Genomic DNA, 12278 nt, shown 5'->3' with positions numbered 1-12278 from the left:
TTGTATAATTTTAGATATAAACTCATCACAAGAGGACTCTATCTGTGACAATCTCCTGTGGCCTGTGTTGAGGTCGTATCACTCCAGAAAGCAATTGCTTTCCACCAAGTCTCCAGGGGTACTACTGAGCCAGAGCCACTTTTTATGATATTTTGTTGGTTAAGAGTTTTTTGAATCATATAGTAGTGTAGTTTCAAACCCCAACTTGTGTGAGGTTGTAAATACAGAGGTATAGTTTTCCACCACCCAGGGCTTTAGGTGAAACTTTTGTTTTCTCCCTCTTTTAGTAAGTGGATTTTTTCCCTAGATCTCCCTTTAACTGAGGTGTGGTCATTTAAGGATCCAGATGATATGAAAGAATATCTCATTTTCTACTCCTTGCCTTGTTTGGATCCTAAGGCTTCTCCTTTCCCTATGTGGGCATTAAAACCCAAGCCGTTAGATTCATGAGATAGGCTAACTCCTTAGAGATTCTGCTACAGTAACTCATTTGCTTACTGCTCTAGTTTTTAGTTCCTAGCTTAGTTTTTGCTTACTTTTATGGTAAGCAAAATCTCTAGGGGTCTCCTAGAGTCTTCCCTGCTTGTTTTCTCCTTAACACTTCTGTGTGGTCACTTCTTTTGAGGGTCACATATATCACCTCTTGAGGCTATTTGTAGCCTACGTATCTGAGGTAATCACTAGCTGGTTTGGGGGGATAGCTGAGCTTTGCTTAGGGACATCTTTGGCTTGGTCACAATTCTAGGCTTCCACATTGTATTGTTAGCAGTAGTACCTCGCCTGCCTCAAAATATTACTAATCTTACCTCTGAGAGATTCTTAATACCATGATAGAGAAAATAATAAATTGTCAAAATCCTATTTCTGTAAGACTAATTATTAAATGTAAGATATTTAAAAGAAAATAATGTTAGACATTAATTTTCAACTCAAGAATCCTAATTCCCAGTTTCCTATTCTCTTCCTAGGATGTGTGCTGTGTTTGGTGGAATCTATTGTCTTCGCCATTCAGTACAGTGCCTTGTTGTGGACAAAGAATCCAGAAAGTAAGGATAATATAAGTTACCTTCCTATATTTACACCCCAAGCACAGGTGAAAAATGCTGAAGTCGATTATAAAAAAATAATTCTTCAAAGATCCTCCTTGGTATTAATAACATATCAACCTTGATTAAAAGTAATTTGTGTTTAGATCCTCCAGAACAAGGAAAGTGAGTTCAGAATATAGAAACTAAATTAATTTCCCTGCAATATGACTATAGCTCCTGATCACCCAAGCTTGGAAGACAAATCATTTCAGCTGCTGGGGGTGGGTGATGAGTGATGTTAGTTTTCCTTGTGGCCTTACCTCCTCTAATTGATTTTCATCAGATGACAACAAAGCCCTCTGTTATTGCATTTTTAAAAATGGAGCTCACCTAAAGACTCATCAGATTAATCTCTGCTGATAATGCATGTCACTCCAAGGGAAAAGACTTTAATGACTTTTTAGGTAGATTGTTGTCATAAACTATGCTGCCCTGTTATCTGAGGATAAATTCTTTTACAACCATATCAGGCCTGCAGGCTGGTTTAGGATTGAAATAAGAATGTACCTGTCTTTAAAAAAAGCTGAGCACCATCTATTTATCTGTATATTTTTATATGTCAATTATATTTTTATAGGATTTATTTTTTAGTAACTAAGATATGCTCTTGCCTGAATTACACTAAGAAGTATTCTTTGATTTCTAGGTTTTGCATTGAAACTTAACGGGGTCAACTGGATCCAGTTTTATGAGCTGTTTAAATTGCTATGTGTTTTTCTTTTTTGTTATATTTCTTAAGCATCTACTGACCGACATCTCTTGTATGACTGTTTTTAGGGGTATATAAAGAAATAGTATTATTCATGTCATAAAATACCTTAATATCTTCAAGTGGAATCTTAATGTAAATTTTAAGCTGTTTCTTTCATTTTACAATAATTTTGTATAGTCTAAGTGGCATAAAATGTTAATTTCTTATAGACTAGTTATAGCACAATAACTAGTATTTAGAGATATGGTCGAGAAAAAATTCAACTCTAGAACATGTAATATTTAGACAGTGAATTCACTTTAGAATAGTAATTGTCAAGTATAAGATAAAATAGATGCGTTGTTTAAAAGCTTGTAAAGTACCTTTAGCACTGTAACGAAAGGTACTATGTAAATGAAACATGATAATCAGAGTGAAAAATCTGTCCCTAAAGGCCCAGAATATTCATGTATTGGCTCATGAAGAGCTCTGTGGAGGTTCATGAAGGAATAGTTGTCTTTATGACTCTTAGGGTCATTTTTCCTTGTGCATTCATTTTGAAGCATGAGTATGTACCCATGACGGAAAGCCAGATAATGAATTGCTTGTTTGGTGCTTATTTACTTAGATCCTTTTACCTTTTTTGGGCCCCATTCCAGTCCCACATATTACTCTTAGTGACATGCAGAATTTGCATGGCTCATATTTGTTTAAAAAAAAAAAAACATGGATACATTAGTACAGTAATAGCTTTTGTTGAACTAAAGGCTACATTTACCTTAACTTGGACTTAGTTTTTATTACAAACTCTGAACAGAGGAACTCTTCTTTTATGATCTGCTGCAGATTTCAGTTGCAACAGATAGCTGAGGGCTAAGGGTCTAGAGGCCAAAGTTTGGTAGTTTTCAAATTTTAATGTCCTAAGAATCTCCAGGTAAACTTGTAAAACAAAAAAAAACATTCAGAGTTCTGTGCCTCATGCTCTGAGAGTGAAATTGGATAATGTGCTTAGAGTGGAGCCAGGTAATTTGCAGTTTTAAGAACACCCTGAGTGAATCTAATGTAGGTGCTTCTTAGATGACACTGAGAAACACTGATCTATAAGGTAAAGTTCAGGATTTAGCTGGTGGTACTGGGTTCTGTGATGGACTGGGGGCTCCAGGTCTTAATTCATTCTAACTCCTTATCAAGATGAACATTCTAGATCTATTGGAATCAAATATGAATTTTAAATAGCAGACACTGCTACTGATTTAATATTTCTTTTATATCTTCATAGAAAGACCTCAAACATAGCAATTATTATCTAACAACTCCTAAGGCATGCATGGTCAGGTAGCCCTGGACTGAGAGAAGACCTGGAACTTCATCATTACCATGAATGACAGTGGGCAAGTCACTTTTCTTTGGGCCAGTTCCTTTATCTGTAGGATGAGTTAGATGGACTCTGCAGTAATCTCCAAATTTCCTCCCAGATATGATGTGCTTTGGTTGAGTTATTGAAAGTACTTAGAAAGTACTTAGTTTTTCCTTAACATTTAATTTTTAATTTTTATTTATTTATTTTTCCCCCAAAGCCCCAGTAGATAGCCGTACGCCATAGCTGCACATCCCTCCAGCCGCTGCACGTGGGACGCGGCCTCAGCATGGCCGGAGAAGCGGTGCATCGGTGCGCGCCCGGGATCCGAACCCGGGCCGCCAGCATCAGAGCGCACGCACTTAACCACTAAGCCACAGGGCCGGCCCTTTCCTTAACATTTAGAAATAAATTATCTTAAATGTGTTTTATATGCCCCAGTGTAGGCCATTTTCTCATATTGGGTAATCTTCAATCCCAGTGAGAAATTCAAAAAATTTTTGAACAACTTGTAATTGTCTACTTTTATGGATATAAATGAAATAGAAAAATGTCTACTTATGCTATTTATTATATTATTATTTTACTAGAACCACAGTTTTCCAATGAATATCTTTTTCCTATCCATCTTGGTTGTTTAAGATACAGCCATTTTGGATTCTGGGTATGAATCTCTTCCTGGAAAATTTATTCCAAGCCATAACTATATAATTCCTTAATGGTAGGATAGTTGTTAAAGTTTGACCTGCTTTCATAATATTCATGATACTACAATATTCTCACTGTACTGAATTGCTTAAGTGATCTTTAAAAGTTTTAAGAGACAGCCAGTATGTGAAAATTGTAAATTCATACCTTTACTAATAATTACCAAATTTCTAATAATTTTTTGCCTCTTTTTAAAAAACATCCATTTTATCAAGTCAAATAGTTTCTGTAAATATCTAACTAGCTTTGATTGGAGTTGACTCAGGCTAATGTATCGTTCCAAAATACTGCTTTGTTGTTCAAAATCAAATAATTGAGAGAGCTACAAGTAATAGAAGATATTTTGTCAGGACTTGAATATAAAGTGAGGATAATTTTTTGAGGGAAAAACCTTGAGCTTTTATTTGGGCATATCCAGCATACATTTCTTTTTAAGGAATCCAGGTTGACTGAAACAATTGTTTATTCTAAGTGTAATTAGAATATTAAGGAATTTGAGTTTGTCTCCTTATGGTCTTAGATTGCCTTTCTTTCCCTATTTTTCTGTGTGGAACACTTGACATCCCTTCTCCCCTTTGGTATAGTTAAGAGCTACACATGCTCCAGGTCTAAGATTATTTCTTAATCCCACAGACTAGATCAGAACCCTCTGCCAGCCCCCCGAGTCACGTCCCCTTGTATGATTGTAAGTTCCCATAAGAAAAGGCAGGATCTCACTGCTATATCTCCAGAACCAACTATCCTGTCACCCACTATTCAATAGCTATGTGTTAAATGAATGAAGATTAAAAACTAATGATAGCTTTTTGTGCATTTCTTTTCACCTTCCATTGAGGAAAGCTGATAGAAGCATAAATGATCATAGCATTGAGTTTAACGTGGTGATTATACATCAAAGTATTGTGCAAACTTTGAGAGAATATGAAATATGTAACCAAATGCATGCTTATTTTCAGCTAGATCTTATTTTTCATTTTTGTTTAATTTGCTTTTTCTGAGATCCACATTGACTGTGCTCTCTTTGCTATATTATTCATTGGCTCTGCTTTCTTAATTTTCAGAGAACATAGGTATCAGTAGTTCTTTTCTGTGCCCTCTCACTAAATTCTAATACTGAACTGCTCTGTTGAATGTTTCTGGAAACACTGAATGCTCTTGTTGAACACCTTTCTTTTCCTTTGCAGCTGTGCTGACCATGTAAAACTCCTATAAATTAGATTTGGCTATTTAGTAATACAGTATTTGGTATTAGGGTAGGGTATGAATGACCTTGGACCAGATATGTCTGTAACCAGTAGTCTCAATCCAATTAGTTCAGCTAGTGTTCCTTTTGTACTTCAGCTGTCTCACTTACTAGATTTCTTGCTATGACTATTTCTTTGAGATTTTTTTTTCTGATATCGTGAATAACTATACCTTTTCCAGATACTTGGACATTAGTAATGAATAGTATGTTAGACCAAGTGTGAGGTTACTGATTCTTAATACCATTTGTCATTGTAGGAAAATCACTGAATTTCTGATTTTGGCGTGTCCCATTGGCAAAATGGTAGTGATAATATTCTAGATATTTAACCTCCACCAACCCCCATGCTAGTTGCTATGGGGATAAAGAGATGAATAAAACATAGACCTTGCCCTTGTGTACAAAGAGACAGTAAAGAGTGCAGACTTTAAAGTCAGATAGACCTGGATGTGTATCCTGGCTTCCCCACTTACTAGCTGAGTGAACTTTAATGAGTTGTTTAACCCCTCAGTGCTCCAGTTTCTTTATCTATGAAGTGAGACATGACAGTACCTACCTTATTGGGTTATTATGAGTATTAAGTGAACAGATAAAGCACGTAGAACTGTTTGTTACATAAGCAAGAGCTCAATACATGTTGGCTAGTAGTAATTATTAATGTAGTTGGATATTTCGGAATCCCATGGAGAAGATATATTGTGAAGATCCTTCTATGCTATGCTCAGGAGTTTAGACTATAATCAGTAGTTTTAAGTGGGTAAATAACAAAATTAGATTTGCTGCTTTTAACTTAGTAATTCTGGCAGTGAATTGGAAGAAGCGCTATGATGGAAAGAGATTCTTGACCCCCTAAATCACAGATTATGTCTTTGTTTCTGTCTCTATACTGTTCACATGCACAGAGTACTTCCATCATCCATCCATCCATTCAGCCCTCCATGCAACAGGTACTGGTTGTTTTCTGTGTGCTAGGCACTGGGGATACAGCAGAAAACAAGACGATCATGGTCTTTGTTCTCATGGAGTTTACAGTCTACTGGGGGACATTAAAGAACAAATAAATTAATGAGATAATTACACACTGAGATCTGTTCAGTATGTGGATCTGCCTCTGTCCCTCCCTGTGTAAAAAGCTTCACTGCCTTTATATCACTTCAGAATAAAGTCTAAGACCCTATTATGTGACACGTGTGACTCTGGGATCTAGCCTCTGCCTGCCTTTCTAAACTCATCTCTCTTTCCTCCCTGCTTTCATTTTATTGTCAGTTAACACTGAACTGCTTATGGTTCCCTGTACTTCTCTTACTTGCCTCTGTTCCCCTGCAAATGCTGCCCTTTTACCTGAAATTTTCTCCTTATTTGCTTGCTTCACTGGTTTTCAGCCTTTAAAAGCAGCTAATGTATCACTTCCTCCAAAGAACATTCTCTGATACTCCACTCCTTCCCCCTAAGCTGAGTTAGGTACCTCCCCTTAGGACTCTCATGATGCCCTGTCCTCATCTCTTTTCACTGGACTTGAGCATTGTCTTATAATTGCCTGTGTTTGAATCTTCATTATATTGGGAGCTCCTTAAGGACAAGATATTTTTATTCTCACCTCTTAAACAGTGCTTGACACGTGGTTGTTATGCCATACATTTATGTTGAACAAATGAGCTACCAACTTGCTAGTGGTCTGTTATCTTATTAGACTTAACAAGAGTCTAAGGCAGTGTCAGTGGAGAAGGAGAGAAGAGGTTAGTTGCAAGAAATCTTTATAAGGTAGAATCAAAATTGAGTAGCAAATTAGATGTGGGAAGAGAGATTCTGAGCTAGGGAAACTCTGTAACTGCTGATCATGTCATTACCTAAGACAGGGATTCCAAGGAGGGAAGCAGGTGAGGAGGCATGATGAAGTCAGCTTGGAGAATGCTAGGTTTAAAAAGGGTTTGGACTCTATCCAGAAAGAAATAGATAATGGGCAGTTAAAAGTACGGTTACAGACCTTGAGCTTGGTCAGAGCAGAGAACCGTAGATTTGGAGTTCATCTTTCTCTTAATGGTGTTTGAAACTATTGGAATGGATTTTTACCCAAGAAAAATGAGTGATAAGTGTTTTAGAATGGTTTTATCAAAGAGATGTCATTTGAATTATGTGTTCGAGAAAGCATGGAAGAACATAGTAAGGAGACTTATTTTGTTTCCTTCAATGATTGGGAATCTTATAATTTCCTTCACTATGATATTTTCCTTCTAATTTTTTCATATGTGATTTCTGCATTCCTTGTCATACAATTAATTGGGATATTAATTCTGAAGATCATAAGGATTGGATACCTGTTTTAAAGTTAATTTTCTCTTCTGGGCCAAATTCCAGATAAAGAGTTTTCATCTTGCTGAGTGTTTTCTTCCTTATCGTCACTTAGCTATTTATGCCCTCATGTCATTGAACCAAGAACTGAATAACCGTTGTGATTTGTTGATTTAGAAAGCTTAGCTCTAGAAATGTTCTGTCTGGCTTCAGTGATTCTTATGATCAGCCTGGTCATTGTGTCCCTGTAACTAGGAACTCCTATCATGTTTCTCCTCAATTTACTATTTATGAGGCTCAGCAAGGCCCTCAACTAAATCCAAAATGCTGTTAATCTTTAATGGCTTCCTCAGGTTCATGTGGGAGGTGTGGCCAGGAGGGTATTTTAATGTCTCTGGCAGCATTGTTTCATTTTGCTGTTTTCCATTACTTGATTGTCGTCTAATTTTTTATATTAATCTTTATAATACAAAGTTTAAGTCTAGGTCCCAAATCAATATTCCTTTCTTCGTTGTTCTCCCAATTAGGCCTAATATATGACAGTAAGTCAAGTATCTGAGGGGAAAACAAATCTTATCACTCACTTAAACGTGTCTTGGTTTGAACAGCTTTGCTCAGGCCTAGAGCCTTAGTACTTCAGAGTGAGACTATCAGGTGAGTTGTGTTATTATCATCTACCAGACAGACTGGGCATATGTGACCATCACTTCAATTTCTGCAGAAATCAATTTTTTTTCCTGTGGCAGTAGCTCTTGACTTGTCTTCACCTAGCACTGCATAAAGATACATCAGTAGCAGTGGCATGCTCAACAGTGATTCTTCCCTGGGATTTGGGAGTTTATCAGAATCTCCAGGGGTACTTATAATTTTAAAAAGTCCCCCAGGTGTGATTCTGATTTGCTTCCTTCTCCTCCTCCTTCTCCTCTGAGAATTACTGTTTCATCCAGAAGCTTCAGCATAAATAGACACATTTATTGGTACGTTGTCCTTGAAGAGTTGAGCTCCCTAATCCTCATGCCCGCCTACTTCTCTTTTCAGTGGTCCCCAGTAGTTCTTTCTAATACTGTAATTTCTAAAACCAGTGTCTACCTGTCACCACAGGTGTAGCTGCCACCAAACCAGCCCTATTAGTGTTTGAAAGCCTACAAAGCAAGGAAGTCTCCACAAGCTTGAGGGCCAGGTTTAATTGTGTGGTTTATTTAAATAGGAGCCCTTTGCAAAGACTTAGACTATAGTCCAGAATTTATACTAACACCACTACCCCGCCCAATTTTGTTCCAACATTTTATGAGGAAAATTTTCAAATCTACACCAAAATTGAAAGAATTTCAGGGTAAACACCTGTATATCCACCACCTAGATTCTACAATTAACATTTTAATGTACTTGCTTAATCATATATGTACCCAAATATTCATCCCTCTATCCATCTATTTGCCTTTTTTAAGCATTTTACAGTAAATTGCAGATATCAGTACAATTCCCCCTAAACACCTCAGCAGGCATATTATTAACTAGAGTTAATATTTGTTCATAGCTTTTTTTATGTTAAATTTACATACAGTAAAGTGCCCAAGTCTTAAGTGCTCATTAGCTGAGTTTTGACAGATGATAAATCTGTATAACCCAAATCTCTATCAAGATATAGAAGATTTTAACACCCTCTTTTTTTCTGCCCAGATTATTCCCTCTTGACTTTCTATAATATCTGAGTTAAAGGTAAGGAAAAGGCTTGTCAGTGTTTCCCGGAAAAGTAGGGATCAATGTTTAATGACAAATCAACAGATTTCTCTTCTCCATTGCCTAAAGTACCTTGTGTTTTGAATTGTATATGAATGTTTTAAAACAGGAGATTGACTGAGTAGGTTAGCTTTTCAGTTTTTAAATAATTTTTTTGGAAAATACTGTATCTAGGTATAAAGACCTTCTATCTGTTTAGTTAAGTATTTTATAAGGCAAGAGCTCTAGTTTAATGAAATGTGAGGAGATATGCAAAGAAACATAAGTGGGGAAAAGAAAAGAAGTGGAGATGAGATGGGAAAAAATAACAAATATTAATATAATATAATGTATTTCTTAATATGTGGTTAATTAAAATATATATTATGTATATCTAACATCACGAGAGATTATATTCTATCCTGACAACAGTGGCATGCCATTTATACAAGAATATCAGAATATCATAATCTTCCTTTAGGAAATACACATTAATTTCCTCTCACTATTGGACTTGGGTGTTCATCATTTTATTTTTAATGCTTTTATGCCTGGTAAATATCTCTTATTTGGTGTATTTTTAGAGTGATGTAGCATATTTTAATTTATACCAGTATATTTAAAATATGGTATAAGTTTGAAATTAATCCAGTATATTTAAAATATGGTATAAGTTTGAAATTATTTGCTTGTATTTTGTGAGGAGCAACATATAAGTGTATTTCTATTAAAATAATTTTGGTCCCAAAAGAAGAAGCTGTGACAAAAGTAAATCGTGATTATTCCCATAATAAAAAGATAGAGCAAACATGCAGGCATTTGCATATAGTTCCTGAAATATTGCGTCCTGGCTTTGTCAGTGCTGGTAAGTCCATTTCAAGGATGTTGCCCTTAGTCCATTAGTTTGGATAATGAGCCCTATAAAGTACATTTATAACTTGTGGCACTGCAAGGAGATGGATTCTAATTTTCATCCTTTTATCTAGACACATTGAAGGAAGGTCAATGGAGGGTTCTATATGATTCATTGTCCCAACACATATCAGATGACAGAGACCTGATAATGTCCATGCATAAGTGTTTTCCTTATTTGGAAACAGCACTTGAAAGAAATCTTTCTATGATCATCCTTTGAAGTAAAGTGGAAACAGATATTAAAAGAAGCTCTATCCTTTTTGTTGTTGTTGTTTAAAGCATTATCACACGTGTGACCAGATAGCAATTCTTGAACAAAAGAGAAAGCAACACTTAACAGAAAAATAAAAAACCTTTAGTGGCTTTTACAGGCTGTGAATGATATAACAAAATGTTTAATCAGCTTTTCTCTTCCCATTTTCTTAGATCTGTTAAGAAAAAGAAAGAGCCAGTTTTCTAAACAAAGGAAAAGCTTCTATATTCCTTAACATTATAGAAAAGCTTATACTTATACTATAATACTTATCCTAACTTTACTCTTACTTATTAGTGGCATTCAAAATAAATATTTAAGTTCTATTCCAAGCTTATTTTATAGTTTAAAAGACTTCAAAATAGCAAGAAGAATATATATTCTGTAATTTAGTGTCAGTTTTGTGTCAATTTTTTTAATCTTGTCTTCCAAGAAATTGGTATTAGGTTCAAAATTGGTAGCTGATTATGTTCATTTTCTCAATTATTTAATCATTAATGAGAACTTTTCTGCTATGCTTATCTTTTTCATAGATGTAAAGCAATCATAGATCAGTTTGGTCAGAGAATAATCTCTAAGCATTTCCTTGTGGAGGACAGTTACTTTTCTGAGAACACATGCTTACATGTGCAATACAGGTAAGACACCCCTCTTCCCACTGTCTAAGGGAAGGTGAAACTTAGGAAAATTGATCTGTGATTACATTGACACTTCTCTAAGACTTTGTTCTTCAAGTAAGATGTAAATGTATACCAAGCCAAGGATACATTCAATATGTTACCACTGTTCTCTTATAGGGTCTGGTTTTGGGGCAGCCTAGCCTAATTTCGACTCCTTTGCATCAGCTGGGGTTTGTCTACAGGTCACACATCCTCCTTTCATGAGCCAAGAAAAGATTAAAGCAGAACTTGACTTGATTTGGGGAGGTGACACTTTTATCGTGACTTAAATCTTTGAAACATGCCTTCTGGTGGTTATATAACTATAAATGAAACTTGTTCATGGAATCTGAACCACTGATTAACTTTTTGTGCGTTACAGGCAGATCTCCAGGGCAGTCCTGATTACAGATAGATCTGTACTAAAAACAGATTCAGATCAACAGGTAATTTTAGTCCTGTACTTTTTAATAACGTGTTGCTAACTTAATCTACATGGTAATATGTATAAATTAATAACAGTGAAATAAAATATATTAAGCCATATATGCTAATACATTTAGTGCATTTAAAAAAAAATACATAATAGAGGCCAGCCTGGTGGTATAGTGGTTGAGTTCAGCGTGCTCTGCTTTGGCAGCCTGGGTTCGTGAGTTCGGATCCCGGACGTGGACCTACACCACTCGTCAAGCCATGCTGTGGCATTGTCCCACATACAAAATAGAGGAAGATGGGCACAGATGTTAGCTGAGGGCCACTCTTCTTCAAGCAAAAAAGAGGAAAGGTAGGCCACAGGTGTTAGTTCAGGGCCTATCTTCCTCACCCAAAAACAAAAGAATACGTAATAGCGATTATGTAGTAATCTTGGTTTCTTTAAGGTTTCCTTCCAGCAGAACAAATAATTGTATCTTATATAACAGATTTATTGTAGGAAAATTGGACTAAATCCTAGCTAGTTTTCAACAACTGTTTCTGTGAAGTTGAAAAGGTATTGTTATGGGAGGAAGAAGAGAATCCCCAGAGAATACATTTAAAAATCTTGGAGGAAAAGGCTTTTTGCTAACCAACCCTACAGCAGTGGTGGTAAGCCCACCATTAGGCCCAGTGTGAATGAGTTATTAACACACATTTCCGGTTCTGATATTTGCTCGTCCCTATTGTTCATTTCAGTACTCTCTTCCTCCTCCTCACCTGCAATTCTATAGGAATGTCTTTATACTTGTGGTTTTTCCTCAGTCGTAACACTTAAATTCCAGAAGTATGCCCCCTTCTCCTTCTGACCATATTTTACAGTGACTGATAAAATCAGCTTACTCAGTAAGTGTGACTGTCAGACCTATTCTATATACTACT

At 36.0% G+C, this 12278-nt stretch overlaps 1 protein-coding gene across 4 annotated transcripts in view; it reads left to right on the top strand.

Moving 5' to 3' along the window:
• Nucleotides 1–12278, top strand: part of CHM (CHM Rab escort protein) — a 165415-nt gene that overhangs the window by 117058 nt on the left and 36079 nt on the right. For all 4 annotated transcript variants that reach the window (XM_058536283.1, XM_058536282.1, XM_058536285.1 and 1 more), the window contains 3 exons: nucleotides 969–1046; nucleotides 10800–10904; nucleotides 11308–11371. In XM_058536283.1, the coding sequence (XP_058392266.1) occupies nucleotides 969–1046; nucleotides 10800–10904; nucleotides 11308–11371 (247 nt within the window). The remainder of the gene's footprint in view (nucleotides 1–968; nucleotides 1047–10799; nucleotides 10905–11307; nucleotides 11372–12278) is intronic.

Source organism: Diceros bicornis, chromosome X, assembly GCF_020826845.1.
Source record: "Diceros bicornis minor isolate mBicDic1 chromosome X, mDicBic1.mat.cur, whole genome shotgun sequence".
In the NCBI taxonomy this organism is placed as follows: Eukaryota; Metazoa; Chordata; class Mammalia; order Perissodactyla; family Rhinocerotidae; genus Diceros; species Diceros bicornis.
Note: the sequence above shows the minus strand (reverse complement) of the source record. Positions and strands in the feature narration are given on the sequence as shown.